The sequence below is a fragment of the Grammomys surdaster genome, unplaced genomic scaffold (genome assembly GCF_004785775.1).
Source record: "Grammomys surdaster isolate TR1022 unplaced genomic scaffold, NIH_TR_1.0 133, whole genome shotgun sequence".
Lineage (NCBI taxonomy): Eukaryota > Metazoa > Chordata > Mammalia > Rodentia > Muridae > Grammomys > Grammomys surdaster.
In genome coordinates this window covers 2,746,829-2,762,204 of record NW_021604591.1, presented here as the reverse complement: position 1 = coordinate 2,762,204, position 15,376 = coordinate 2,746,829, and the positions used below count along the sequence as shown (strand labels likewise).

The following is a 15,376-nucleotide window of genomic DNA, read 5'->3' as shown; positions in this document are numbered from 1 at the left end:
AGGAGGAAGAGAAGGAGGAAGAGGAGGAAGAGGAGGAGGAGGAAGAGAAGGAGGAGGAAGAGGAGGAGGAAGGAGGAGGAAGAGAAGGAGGAGGAGGAGAGGGAGGAGGAGGAGGAAGAGAAGGAGGAGGAGGAGGAGAAGGAGGAGGAGAGGAGAAGGAAGAGAAGGAGGAGGAGGAGAGGGAGGAGGAGGAGGAAGAGAAGGAGGAGGAGGAGAAGGAGGAGAAAGAGGAGAAGGAAGAGAAGGAGGAGGAGGAAGAGAAGGAAGAGGAAGAGGAGAAGAAAGAGAAGGAGGAGGAGGAAGAGAGGAGGAGGGAAGAGGGAGGAAGAAGGGAAGAGGAAGTAGAAGTAGAAGTAGTAGCAGCAGATTAAGGGCCCCGTGTGTGTGCTTGTGTATGTTTATGTGTATATTCAAGACTTTATTGTTTACTGGGGCTGGTCTCTTTCAAAAGAATCCTTCCTGGGTTCTAAGATGGACTCCAGACTTTAGCCAACTTAGGACCATTTAGAAATGGTTCATCATATCCTCAAGCAGCATGTAGCAGTATAGACTTAGTACCTTTAAAATGTACTTAAGAATTATGATTGTTAAATCTCACCAATTAATCTGACGTTACAGTAAATAGTTAAATCTGCTATGAGCTCCTATGGGTGGTGAATGCTCTGCACCTGCCCAAAAACTCTGGATTCACAAATGAAAGACACACACACACACACACACACACACACACACACACACACACTCTTTATATTTTGATATGCCTTGACCAGCTCAAAGGCTGGGCATTTCCAAACCTCCCTGCAGTTAGCACACAATACCCTCTGGTATTCTTGAATTAATACTTGCTAAATCTCTATTTTATCTCTGCTACCTTACCCCAGACCCAGTTGGAGGAGTGCTCTTGGGGCCACTTTTCTGGATTCTTACATGTTGCCAGGCTTTTAAGCCTGATCTTTCTGCAGTGGCTTCAGTTACTATTGATGAAGGGAAAGCGAGTGGTGCTTGTGCAGGGGCTCCCATATTTTCTTCTGGGCAAACATTAGGATGCAGAGCTCAGGTGGCTTTGGTCATGGCTGTGGCCAGATGATCAGAACACAGTGTGAACCTCATGAGATGCCTTCTCTGTATACAGATATTCTTAGTGGCCAGGAAGCTAGCTGTTTGTTTCTAGTTGCTCCTGGTGGCTATGCCTTTAATGCCTCCTCAGGCTTGCCTCCATTCCAGCCCATTCTCCAAAGCCTCTCTTCCAGCTGATCCCTTCTTTTCCTCATACATCTGAGCTTCCAGGAGGTCACCACTGACCATATCTCAGCTGTGACTCTTCTGAGCAGAGCCATCAGCTGGTTGATGGCCTATCTGATTTTTGTTGTTGTTGTTGGCCAACTATTCTTCTTGCCCCTTGGGGTAGGAAGAGAGGGTTTGTTTCAGCTGCACACTCTTCATGAATGAATTGTCAGTGCTGGTTGGAGTTCTCTCTGGCCTTGGGTAGCTTACCTCAGCTGTCTGAGTAGCCTACTTTCTTCCTATCTATTAAACGCAAATGAAGCCGTCTACCTTATTCAGTTGAGGATTGAATTAGATGATGCTGGTAGTACTCGGTGCACTAGGTGGTCGATGAATGCTTGTTCCTCTCTCCCTCTGCTCTCCACTTCTTTTGGGGCTATCCCTTGCTCTACAGATGGCAGACTTGGAGATCCATTCCAGGCTAGTATGCTGAATAGGTTTATGTCAATGTGACACCAACTAAAGTCATCTGAGAGGAGTGAACTTTAGTTTAAAAAATGCCTCCATAAGATTGGGCTATAGGCAAGCCTGTAGTGCATTTTTTTAATTAGTGATTGATGGGGGAGGGCCCAGCCCATTGTGGGTGGTGCCATCCCTGAGCTGGTGGTCCTGGATGTGATAAGAAAGCAGGGTAAGCAAGCCATGAGGAACAAACCAGTAAGTAGCACTCCTCCATGGCCTCTGTATCAGCTTCTGCCTTCAGGTTCCTGCCCTGTGTGAGTTCCTGACTTCCTTCAGTCATCAACAGCAATATGGAAGTGTAAGCCAAATAAACCCTTTCGTCTGCAAGTTGCTTTTGGTCATGGTGTTTCATCACAGCAACAATAACCCTAACTAAGACAGCCAGGGCCGAGATAATTGGTACACTGAGAGATTGGCCTTTCAGAGGGGAAGGGAAGTGAGTGTGTGGGTGCGTGAGCGTGTATGTGTGTATGTGTGTGTGTGTGTATGCGCGCGCTCCAACTTGTTAAGCAGGAACCATGACCTCATGACCTTCCCACCTGCTCCCAGACCATCTGAGGGACATTCTTTGTTTGATTCTAACCTCAAGTTCTGTCCGCCCTATTGCTCTCATAGGTTGCCCTTTCCTTGTGTATGTGGCGTGTGGAAGGGAGACAGTGTAGGAATGGGCTGGTGGACTCTGGAGCTTCTACCTCCATTCTGACCTCTTGGCCCCAAAGCCTCCAGGAGAAAGTGAGCTGAAAATGTTCCCTGATTCCAAGTGAAGGGGGAAAAAAAGGATATAGAATTGTTTCTCGAAGTCTTCCCCACGGAGTTCATGAGCCTGCCAGTAGCTCCTGAGCAAGCGCTACAAAAATGTTGGCAGCGGGCAGAGACCAAGCAAACACTGGTGTTCCTTAACTTAAACCCAAGCTGGAAAAAGTGAGCACCAGCAGAGGAGAGAAGCCCCAAACTAGACATTTCTTTATTTGCTGTTGCTATTTTGGGTTGGGCAGGCTGGCCCCGTCTGGGGGAGGCTGGTGGTGGGGAGCTCAAGGCGGAGGAGGAAAGGGGGCGGCAGGAATTCCTGCCATGTCCCAAGGGCTGGTGGCTTGGAGGGAAAAGGGACAGCTAGCCGCCCTGAGGGAGGAGACAGCTGAAGTGAAGACCACAGGGAGTTCCGGGGTAAGAAATGTCTCCACACTTCTCCAAGCAACAACAGAGAGGAGGTGGACATGAGGAACGGGAGAGGGTCAGCCAACAATGGTCTGTACCTCTTCCCAAGCCTTCTCTCAGCATAGGCTCTACCTCCAGGGGTCCAGGCTTCCCCACCATCTTAGGAACCGTCACTCTGGCTTCTCAGACTCTTCTGAACCCACCCAGACTCCCCTCTGCTCTCTCATTCAATGAGGTATCCCTCACCACGCTGTCCCTGCTAGGGGACAGGCTGTCATTTTAAGAGGGAGGAACTCTGCTCCCCAAGGCTGAATCTGACCTTTGGTTTCAGTCAAACGGTGAAGTAATCGTAGGGAACATATATGTGTTTTTAAATGTTGGGTTGTTGTGGTTATTCCACTTGGCAGAGCTTCTGAAGCCTTCGGGATAAAAACCAGCTGAACAGCGAAGAGTGGTTAACATGCTGATAAGCACTTGAAATTGTGGGGACATTGGATGCAATGCTCGTGTCTTGCCAGAGCATGAAGTACTGAAAATGAAACGAAGTGGCTTTAATTGCTCCTCTCCTAGAGCTCTGCTGTTTCTAGGATGGTGCTGTCCAGCACAGCAGCCTCATAGAGCTATTTAAATTAGTTAACAGTCAATAATGAAAACACCGTTTTCCTGGTTACATGAGCCACTTTTCTGATGGCTTGTGGGTGCCCTACTGGACCTTGTAGAGTTGAGCCTTTTCCACTGTAATAGAAAATCCCCTCAAATGACAGATGTAAGAAGGTGGTGGTGGGAGGGGATATTAGAGACCCTATTGTGGACATGACCCCATCTGTAGAGAACTCCTATGTGGCTACTATTGTCTTCTTTGATGAACAGGACTCTTGGGGGAAAAAACTTCTATGACATTTGGTGTAGTCCCCCAAGCCAGTACACCTGACTGGGTGTTGATATGCCCAGACCTGAGGGGCTGTGTGTGTTTGTGTTTCTTTGATCCCAGTATCCTATGGAAGGCGTGCCTGGGGCCCGGATGCCCGTGCAGATCCGGATCAAGCTCTGGTTCGGGCTCTCTGTGGATGAGAAGGAATTCAATCAGTTTGCTGAGGGGAAGCTCTCTGTCTTTGCAGAAACGGTGAGTGTCTGCCAGCTTACTGGTCCTTGGGTTCTGAAGATGTGTGACCCCTCATCTTTCCTCCTTCTTGCTCTACAGTATGAGAACCAGACAAAACTGGCGCTGGTCGGAAACTGGGGCACAACAGGCCTCACCTACCCCAAGTTTTCTGACGTCACAGGCAAGATCAAACTACCAAAGGATAGCTTCCGCCCCTCAGCTGGCTGGGCCTGGGCAGGAGACTGGTTCGTGTGTCCAGAGAAGACGTGAGTGGTAGTCCAGGGAGTGGAGGGCTAGGCCAGGATATCCAACCATTGCTCCCTCTTTTGCCCAGTCCTTCTTCCCAAGTCTTGAGCCCTCTGAATCCTCTGCTTGCTCCTTGCTAGTCACAGAGACTGTGGTTTGGACCTTCTCGGGGCTGGGGCTTAGCAAACAGCTAAAACACTCAGAAATAAAGTGCTTTGTGTCTAAGGATGGCTTAGGTGCCAAAGCACTTGTCACACAAAAGTGAGGACTTGTGGAGCTCAGATCCTTGGAATCCATGATAAAGCCCAGTGTGGTGCCTGTCTATATATCTCCTATGGGGAGATGGGGGGAGGGACAGGAGAATCCCCTGAGGCCTTGGGCCAACTGGTCTGTCATAGTCAGCAGTAAACAACCAAGAGACCTTGCCAGATGGATGGTGAGGACTGACACCCAAGATTGTTCTCTGACCTCCACATGTATGCTATAGTATGTGTGCATAGCTTTCCCCCCACAAACCTGCACCTGCTGTGTGCATGCATGCACACACACACACTCATACATATACACAGAGTCCTTTTATTATTAAGCGTACCTTGGAGTTGGCCCCCAGTCATGTGTCTTGCCCTCCACGATACAACAATGTCCTGTCATTGCACATACATGATGCTTCCTGTTCCAGCTCACTTGCCCCCTGAGTAGCCCCACCATGCGGTCCTTCTGTGGTGCCTCAGTCACTCTATCCTCTCTTTTATAGTTGAGTGACATCCGGGAACTTTTTCTTAAGCTTGAAGTATAACACAGAATCAAGCATTAAATCTTTGAAGTATAGCTTGATGACATTTTCTTAGTGCTACCCATTGGGCTTTGGTGCCTCCTGTTGGCCCCTCTTTTCTTCTTGTATCTCAGATGGCACATTCTTTGGCCTGTGACCATCTTTTCCTGTTCTGGGCCTCCTTTTCACTCTCTATTCCAGTTTCTCTGCACTACCCTTCCATCTGTGTCAAAGGGAGGTTGACAGTGCAGGTGAGCTGAGGTGTGGTTCCATCCTGGAGGCAGAAGATAGTGGGGTGACCCTGTTACTCTTCATCCCCCCCCCCCCCAGCCTGCTTCATGATGCTGACGCGGGTCATCTGAGCTTTGTGGAGGAGGTGTTTGAGAACCAGACCCGGCTACCTGGAGGCCAGTGGATTTACATGAGTGATAACTACACAGATGTGGTAAGGGGTTGCTGCAGGTGGGCAGTGTATGCTTTTTCTGGGGTCCTGGGTATTGGGGTCCACAAAGAGCCTGTGACTCAGAAAGCTGCATGTTTTCTCTCCTGCCCCTACTTGCTGAGATGACTGCTCTGTGCTCCAGAGGAATGGTGATCTCAAGTCACCTGAGTGCCCAGTCTATCTCCTCACACTTGCATGTTGTGTCTCTAGAATGGGGAGAAGGTGCTTCCGAAGGATGACATTGAATGCCCGCTGGGCTGGAAGTGGGAAGATGAAGAATGGTCCACAGACCTCAATCGGGCTGTTGATGAACAAGGTGGGAACACATACAGCCTGGGGTCCCATCCCAGCCAGCTCCTAGTATGCCAGTGAGACAGCTGAAGGCCTTAGGCAGTTCAGCTAGGCCCTAGCCTGCTCTCAGCAGGCTAATTCACCTGGAAAACTTCCTGTCAATCAATCCCAGAGTTTTTAAGCTGCTCAGGATCTGAGGATGCTCTACAAAGACAGATTGCTTAGGATAGACGGAGATTCTCTGACAGTGACTAACTGGTTTTACCCCACCTCCTAGGTTGGGAGTACAGCATCACCATACCCCCAGACCGAAAGCCAAAACACTGGGTTCCTGTTGAGAAGATGTATTACACTCATAGGCGTCGACGCTGGGTCCGACTGCGCAGGAGGGACCTCAGTCAGATGGAGGCCCTGAAGAGGGTGAGCCAACAGTAGGTGGGTGGGGGTGGGGCTTCTGGATGGAGGAGGCCAGTGGACATAGGGTAGACCTGTATGCATTAACAATCATGCAAGCGTGCTTGTAGCATGCACGGTAGGCCTGCGTTAGTTATTGTTATATAGATATGTTGCTGTGATGACACATGATGACCAAGCTGACTTATAGAAAAGGAGTTTGTTTGGGCTTACAGTTCCAGAGGGTTAGAGTTCTATCATATTTGAGGGGCGATAGATGCACTGAGTAGGCAGGGCAGCTGGAAGGAAACCCAGAGCTCACACCCTGAAACATAAGCAGGAAGCAGAGAGGGAACAGGAAGTGTCGGGAGGATTTAAATTTCAAAGCCTGTTCCCAGAGACACAGTTTCTCTAGCAAGGCTGTACCACCTAAACCTCCCCAAACAGTGCCATAAGTTGGGGACCAAGTATCGAAATTCCCTGGGGAGATTTTCATTCAAAACACCACAAGATTCAGTGAATTCATTGGCAGGTCACACCCAGATCAATTTAGCATACATACACTTCACACTGAAAATATGGGTCACACTCTGCATACAGATCACATCCCTCAATACCGTACAGACCACACTCAAAACATGTAGTTCATACCAGGCTCTACAGATCACACCTGGTACTCACGGATGCCCACAAACACACAGAGTAGATATGAGTACTATGGAATTTACTGGCGGCATTCACAGTCCTAGGACGCTCAAGGATGTCAAAGGAAGTGCCTTGCTTTTGGCTTCCTAGAGGTAGACTCCATAATATGGAGGCTCTGCTCTGGCAGGCATGGCTGCAGCCTGGCAGGGGCCCTTGAACCTCACAGATACCTCACCTGGAGGCAGGGCATGGGGTCTACACCCTCTGAGCTGTCTGCCATTGGCTACTATCTGACAGGATGTCCTGTGACGCTCACACCTTCACAGGGAGGTGGTTTACTAGTGGTGGGCTGTGTCCTGAGCCCACACTTCTGGCTTCTGGTGATAGGCCACAATGTAAATGTGTTGGTTTGTGAAGGACCAAGTAAGAGCCATCAGTGATTATCTGGAACATGCCATGGAACACAAGACAGGCACACATGACCACATAGGCTTGTCCCAGAGTCTGGGGATGCCCTTGCTTAGCCCATCCTCAGCACTAGCCTTCCTTGGATCCTCTTGGCATCCACTCTCCATTCCTAAGAACACATTTGGGTTTTGGTAGCAGAACCAGGCCTGTTCTACTCTAAGTGCAGTCTTTAGGGGAACCAGCTTTCTTCTTCCTTTGAGCAGAGGCTCTAGAGAGGGTTATCTGGGGTCTGAGGAGTGGTAAGCATTTTGGACAAGCTGCTGTGGGTCAAGTTGACAGCTCTTCCTCTCCATGGAGGGCATCCAGTTGTTAGAGGTGTGGGCTTTGTCGGGGCCCAGGCTGAGTTGATACAGCAGTGCTATGTCACTCTCTCACAGAGCCCAGGGCCAGGCATTTCCAGGCTTCCTATGGGAAAGGATCCCTTTAGAGGAGAGGCAGGTGCCCCTCACAGTTGGCCTGGGTCTACATCCTGGTGAGAAGCAGTCTGAGCTTGGGAAGCAGGCTCGACATTTTTCCTCTGAGCTGTAGACCCATTCCTATGTTTAGAAGTTGGGATGTGAAGGATGAAAAGGAAATGAGAAGGAAAGCATGGATTTGGGCAGTCCACCCCTAGTTCAAATAAACAGCCCTGAAGAAGCCGGTGTCTAGCCCAGCTGCTCTCTGCCTTTTCCGCTGGACTCCTCCGCTACCTTGAGGCCTAGGAGCCTCCTTCCCCTCCTGGGTTTTCTACTTAAAGCCACCTTCCTCCAGGTGGCTCTTCCAGGCTTACCTCTTGGAATCCTGCCCTGTCTCTCCCTCTCAACTGCCTCTTCTCTCCTGCAGCACAGACAGGCAGAGGCTGAGGGCGAGGGCTGGGAATACGCCTCTCTCTTTGGCTGGAAGTTCCACCTGGAGTACAGGAAGACAGATGCCTTCCGCCGCCGTCGGTGGCGCCGCCGCATGGAGCCATTGGAGAAGACGGGACCTGCAGCTGTGTTTGCCCTTGAGGGGGCCCTGGTACATTGGGTTGCATCTGGCTGGGCCTGGATGGGGTACAGCATGCCTTTCCAAGGCTGATGTGGGACAGGCTTGGAGCCCCCAGGGTCATGGCTTTTAGATGGAACATTGGCCAGCCATCCTGGCTTTGATCCCTGTGGGGTGGCATGTGGGGGAGAGTGAACAGCGTACTGGGCGTCTTCATAAAATAAGACAGCTTCTTTCTTGACACTGGAAGACCCATTGCTTCTCTGAGTATGAAGGTGAGAACAGAGAGGGAGGAGGCCTGGGCCTCTGAGTGGCTCACCAGACAGCAAAGCCAAGGGACTTGGAGCTTCCTGCAGAGATGGGCTGGGATAGATGGGATAAGACTGGGAGTGACCGGAAAGGTTTGGTGACCCTGGCATATCCTGGGCTAGACATAGTTCTTTCCAGGCAGAGACTTGCTAGGGTTTAGAGAAGACATGTATCTGTGAAAGGGAAATCTTGGACAGCTACCTGTCCCCTGCGGCATTTCCATAGTTAGTAATACTGAGGTTGGCTCAAGTTACTGGAGATCTGGGTGATGAGTCCCAGGAAGAGATGGTGTCATTATGGCCTGCTCTCTGCTCTCTGTTCTGCTGGACTAGTGACTCTTGGAGACAGGATGAAAGGCATGAATGAAACCACCACTTCTGACATGCAGCTGGCATTATGTGTGCATTCTTTGTGGATGCTCTGAGGGGTGTGAACCTGGGAAGCAGGTCCTATTATTAGCCTTTGTACACAAGGCTGTCTGTATCAGCGTATAGGTGCATATCAGTGGGTCAGGGCGGCTGTAAGGCCTGTGAGAGTTTAGTGGAGTGAGTCCAACATGTGATGAATGGAAGCCGAGGAGGAGGTGAACACTAGTGGTGGCCCCCAAATCTGGCCAGAGAGGGTCTTGATCTCAGTAGTGCAGGAGAGGAGACTCTCTGGAGGTCAGGTGACAGCCATCCTGTCACAGGCTCATAGAGAGAACCTTTATAGTCCTAGACAAAGCCTAGGAGAGAAGCAGAATCATCAGAGGGCTCTGGGCCACCAAACAGCTGTCAGTCAGGACAGAAGAAATGAGATAGATGTGTGGTTTTCATGAAGCAGGGCTGTGGATGGCTGTCCTTGTCCTGTGGTGGCCTGGGTTGGGGACTTGGCAGGGTCTTGGGATGGTCATGTGGCTGAGGCTAGAAGTGGAGGAGGAAGAGCTTGAGGACGGCCAGACAAGCACTGAATGGAGTAGATTTATCCCAATTAGGCTGGGAGGATGAGTATCGTGGCTACTACAGAGATTCTGTTTTTACAGGCTGATGAGCAAGGGGCTTTGGGCCTCACTTAGCTAGAAAGTGCTGGAGAGGAGCCAGGTAGCAGGTAGCAGGAAATTAAGGTTTTCAGGGATGGCTTTCTTCTTGGTAGAAACAATGATGCCAGTGGCAGAAGACATGCCACATCCTGGTTGCCACAGCTAGGCAAAGTCATGCTGCCTTCCTCCACATGGAGAGCCCAGAATGGGCTTAACTCTGGAAAGAAAATGGCCTTAGCTGTTTGAGTGCCTGTGCCAGGCCATGTGCCTGAGATGGCAGGTGGGAGGTTCGGGGTGACCACACTTGGGCTCTGTGATTGGCAGCATCACTAGGTTTGATAGAGGATGTTCTGAAAAGGAAAAGAAACTGGAAATAGTGGTAAGCAGAGACTTCCAGAGGGCAGGTCCAGGACTCTATGGGCACCAGGGTGCTGGGGCAATGTTGAGTATAGGTGAGGTCTGGCTGGAGCAGGGGGAATGGGGACCAAGAATAAAGTAGCTATGGGAAGTCATTGAGGGAGATAGTATCCTGTCAGAAGATCCAGGGATGAGGCAACCCCATGAAGAGAGAGCCCAAGGACCAAGGTGGTGTTTGGAATGGGAGAGGGACACACAGAGGTGTCAGAGGCTCAGTAATGTTAGACGGGAAGGGAGCCGAGAGTACTGGGCTACAGGGTGAGCCCAGTGTTGCTATGAATTCACTGTTGGTTCTGGCAAGTCTGACCTTCGGTGTAGCTGTGTGACGAGAGTAGATTTAATGGCTGCCGGACTGCCCGACAGGCCAGCAGGGCAGGGAAGCAGAGGAGCTGGGTCTGAGTGTCAGCAGGGGGCGGGGGACACATGGCTAGAGGTGCCCAGAGACACATGCATGAAAGCAGGCACTGCAGCAGGGTGGGACTTGGAGAAGAACGTCAAGCAAGACTTGGAGACTTGGGCCCAAGATTAATGAGTGAAGGAACAGGGCAGGGTGGTCATGAGATTTCTCAGAAGCAGAGACATTGACTAGTCTGCTGTTTATGGGAGAGTATGTTGTGGGAGAATCACTGAAGTCACATGTCAAATTGACCGCCAGAGACTCTGAGGGAGATAGTCTGATTGCTACGGTGCATCACACAGAGTTCTACAGTGTCCTTAGGAATTCAGTGTCTGGACAGAGCCATTAGCCTTTTTGGTAGTAACTGCCTGGATCACTTTGTAACTGAGCACGTGGAATCCCTTCAGCCCCCATACTCACGAGACATGAGGACTCAGACTCATGATCACACCCCACGTGCCCCCATACCACAGTTAACTTCACACGATTCTAGTCTGGTCAAAGGATGGGTCAGGCCTCCATCTCAAAGCTTACTGTCCTTGCCCTGGAGCATTCTGATGTCTTGGCCCAGGGACCAGAACTCATTCACATGCTGCATTATGGGACAGATTGCCTGGTGTTCGGTTACCAGGACACCACTGCTGGTCCCTGATGTCTCCTGAACTAGGTGTAAGTTTGATAGGGTGACAGGTGTCAGGAGTGTTCTGGATCCTGATGCTTCTGCCTCCCATGCCTCTGGGACTCATGGAAGAGATTATATCTCAGCAGCCCTGGAAGATTAGCAGTGACTGTGCAGGCTAATGAGCACAGAAGTCAACTAAGGACTGGTTACAATGCCGGCTCTGATGCAGTGTCTGGGTGGGGTACCAAGAATCTATACATCTAACAAGGTCCTAAGGGATGCTGCTGCTGCTGCTGCTGGCTCCAGGGCTATCTTTGAGTAACAAGGACAGAAGATAGCATGCATTGGCCACCACTTGGATGCTTTTTTGAGAGACTGGGTATATGACCAGAGTCATGGATGGTGGGGCAAGATAAGATTGCTTGTTCTGCTGCCCTGTGGTGGATCTGATGCTGGTAGCTTGGTCCATGGGGAGCTCCTGTATGGTTTAGGCCTAGAAGAGTGATACTTATGTGTGAGTATGAATAATCCTGCTGCCTTCTGTATCTTAGCTGTTGTACAGTTATTCCAGAGTGACCATGCTGAGTGGAAGGGTGCTTGGAGGAGATTATAGAGATCTTGAAAGAGCCAGGGAAGGACTGTGGGTGGGGTTAAGGGAACCTCCTGGGAATCCGATGGGTTTGAATATCTGGATCCCAGCACCAGGCCTGGTTATGCCTTGCTTTCTACTACCCCTCCCCTGGCCTGTACATCCTCAGCAGGGCTGGGCCTGGTCTGCCAGCTCCCTCTGGAAATCATCTCTTTGGAAGGCAGGCCCTGTCTGCTCGTTAGCACCAGCAGCAGGGGCCAAGCCTGGCTCCCTCCTCAGAGCGGGAGGCCCTGGCTCAGTCTGCTAAGCGTCTGCTGTCTCCATCCCGCGCATTATTTTATTTTCGTATTATTCTTTTTCCAGCTAATATCCTGGCATTCCCAAAGACACCGGGTTTCATAATCTTCCTGGCGTTCCCAGGGAGCTGGGAATCGGAGTACAAAGCCGCTATTATAGCGCGTTCCTTCAGCCTCCTCCTTACCCCACACCCCTTGCTGCCGCCACAACCACCACCGCCCAGCTCCCACCCAGTCACCCCCTCCTGACGCCACCAGCCTCTCTGGGAACTCTGGTGACGGCTGCAGAGGATGAGCTCACGGAATCTGTCCTGTCGCCCTTGCCCTAGGCCTGCCCTCCAGGCACAAGGATTTTTCCAAGCCCTGCCTCTGCGCTTGGCCTTGCAAGAGGGGCAAAGCTTCCTGAGCTTCAGAGGCAGCCTGGGAGGGAGGGAGGGAGGAGACAGGTCTGAAGCATGTGCTGGCGGCCTTGGTGCCTTCTAGAGCTGAGAAAGACGTCTATGTTCAAAGGTGCATGTGAGCCTTGGAGCTGCAGAAGAGTTGGGAAGTTGATGCATTCATTCTCTCTCTCTCTCTCTCCCTCTCTCTCTCTCTCTCTGTCTCTCTCTCTCCCTCCCTCCCTCCCTCCCTCCCTCCCTCCCTCCCTCCCTCCCTCCCTTTAGCAGATCTGATGCTTGCATATGTGTCTGTATGGTGGTTAAATTCTAGTGTCAGGCCCCTAGCGTTATTTACTCCTCTAGCGCATCCAAGTCCCTAAGAAAGAATGACTGTATCTTTATAACCACGTATCACAGATCATGCAGATAGGTTTACATGTTGCCTTATATGTTGACATTAGCCCATTTTACAGTTGGGGACAATTATCTTAGCTCCTACCCATACAAGGTTCTTTAAATTCTTTTCTAAAGTATCCAGAATAAGGAAGTGCAGTTCCTGTCACACTGGGTGGTGCAGCTATGGTGTGGTGATGTCATTACAGATGGTTCTTCGAGCCCTGAATGTTACTACAGAAGAAATCTGCACCTGTTCTAGAACCTACCTAGGGCAGACAGCTGCCCTTCCCCTTCCTCAGGCTCTTTTCTAACTCTTGGCCAGATCACCAACTGCTATTTTTCACTGTTGCTTTCACTGGTGTCTCTTTTCCCCCACCCAGGGTGCTTTAGGGTAGCCCTAGGGAGAGAAGATCTGGAGCATCAGAAGGCTGGCACTTGGCTAGGCTAGTGTTCTTGGTTATCCTTGCTCCCTGCAAGGATACTAAGTCAGATAGGCAGCTCAGTTCCTTGGGGCAGCCAGATGTGATGGATCCATCTCATCATCCAGGGAAGCTGCCACTCAGGAAGCCTGCAGTGCCTGTAGTAGGTTGGCTGAGACCAAAGTCATGAGAACCCTTAGAGACAGGTGTCACCACCCTGGGCTGGGAAGGGGGTCAAAGAAAGGCCAGTGCCAGTGTGAAGTAACATAAGACTTGAGCTGGCCGGAAATGAGGTCCCATGTGGCTTGGTCAGGGTGGGGCCATTTCTAGATCTGGATGAAGCTATGCTGTGTGCCTGGTACCCCCAGCCCAGTTCCAAGATCTGTTCCCCCTGAGTAAGGCATCCTTCAGAGATTTGTCTCTTGAGTAGCTATGGCTGGAGGGAGCTGACTTCTTGGAGGACTATTCTGTATATCAGCTCTCAGGTTCCTTTTTTGAGATAAGGTTTCATGTACCCCAGGCTGGTCTTTACCTCACTATGTAGCCTAGGATGACCTAGAACTTCTGATCTTTCCCACATTTTCCATGGGGATTATAGGTGTGCTCTACCCATTATGGTTTTACATAGTGCTGCAGACTGAACCCAGAGTCTTGCTCATGCTAGCCAAGCATTCTACCCATTGAGCCCCACTCCTAGATTCTATGAGCTCTTGACCTTCTGAAATAAGCACTTGTTCCCTACCTGGCATTGTTCTAGCTGGGGCTTGAGGGCTGGTACCCCATTCAAACAGGGGTCTCCCACCCCTCCTGTTTGCCTGCTAGAGAGGACAGTTTGATAATGTCCCTTAAATATTTGGGCCCTGTATGTGTCTTTCTCCAACCTGGGTTTTACGTTGTTGAGGCCCTGAGTGTGTGTGCCTGCACAGTTGGAGCCCTGAGAATGATGTCACACACGAGGGTCTATGTTCTTCTATTCCTAATTTTTAAAAAATCTGGTCTGGGACATTATTAACAGTCATTCTAAGAAAACAGATGTGAAGAATCAGGGCACTTTCAGGCAGAGTGGGACAGACACTTGTTGAAATTCTTGAGGCAGCTGGCACAGGAAAGAACCTGCCCTGGATGTCTCCGCAGCCTGCACATGTGCACAGAGGGAGGAGACCTTGGGAGGACACTCGGCCTGAATCAGCCCACACGTGGCACTGTGCACTCTCCAGGTTTCCTGATGCCTTCCCAGCTCCGTGGAGCGCTCAGGCAGTAGTTTGCAAAGACTTTAGTGAAGACTTTAGCGGCTGATTCCAAACCCTGGTTCCAGCTGCGAATTAAATGGGGTTGCACCCTTGCCTGCTATTCTACTTAAAACCTGGTTGGGAAGGGAGGTCTCCAGTTCACTCCCTCTTTTAAAAGGCTTTCGTCCCTTGGTCTGGCCTGCTGTCTTGTGTGGGGCTTGTGTGGTGGCAGCCAGGATAGCGCCCTGGGTCCTGGGTGTGACTTCTGGTCCCAGCCTGGCGCTCAGCCCTCTGCAGTTATTCAGAACATTGCTTAGATGCTCTGAACTGATGGTTTCTGGGAGAGAAACCTTGGTCTTGTTAGAGAATCCACTGTTTAACTTCAAGGGAGAGATGAGCCACTCTTAAACCTTAGTTTTATCGCCCATCAGATGGGGAAGATAATGGCATAGCAAAACAAGAATAAAGCAGGGATAAGACACTGTGGGCCACTAGCCAAATCTGGCCCATGGCCTGTTTTGGCAAATAAACCTCTGTTGGCACAGAGCCAATGTCAGTCCTGGATGGCCCGTCACCACGTTGTGCCTTGATGGGCACTGCATCTGTGACAGACCCTGCATAACCCACAGTGGTGAAGGTGTGAACGGCCTGGCTGCTGGTGGAGGTCCTTCATGTCCTGTCCTAGGACATGCACCACAGGTGCCTGTGGCCACTGACTTTGTTTATAGATGATGTCTAAGCAGCCCTAGGAGGCAGGCTCCACTAGGAGCCCAGTTTGAAGACAACTTGTTTCAGTTGAACTGACTTCAGATGGGAACCAGGGAAAGCTGTCCATCTCTGTGTTATCCCAATGTCCCTACAGAGCTGCTGATGAGGTCAGAATGAAGACAGTGGAGATCTGGAGGGTCATCTGAGGGCTGCACCAGCCAATGCTCAATTGCCAGCTCTCCAGACAAGGCCCAGCCAGGGTTCCCAGTTTCCCAGTTCAGGCTTGAAACACATGGGGCATTTCACAGATGTGTGTGGATTTTTTTCCTTCTCTCTCTCTCTCTCTCTCTCTCTCTCTCTCTCTCTCTCTCTCTCT

General features: G+C 50.7%; 1 protein-coding gene across 8 annotated transcripts in view; it reads left to right on the top strand.

The window, feature by feature from the left end:
* Positions 1-15,376, top strand: part of Dysf (dysferlin) — a 181,044-nt gene that overhangs the window by 81,301 nt on the left and 84,367 nt on the right. For all 8 annotated transcript variants that reach the window (XM_028762363.1, XM_028762361.1, XM_028762362.1 and 5 more), the window contains 6 exons: positions 3,893-4,024; positions 4,103-4,269; positions 5,352-5,466; positions 5,674-5,779; positions 6,032-6,174; positions 8,083-8,256. In XM_028762363.1, coding sequence (XP_028618196.1) covers positions 3,893-4,024; positions 4,103-4,269; positions 5,352-5,466; positions 5,674-5,779; positions 6,032-6,174; positions 8,083-8,256 — 837 coding nt within the window. The remainder of the gene's footprint in view (positions 1-3,892; positions 4,025-4,102; positions 4,270-5,351; positions 5,467-5,673; positions 5,780-6,031; positions 6,175-8,082; positions 8,257-15,376) is intronic.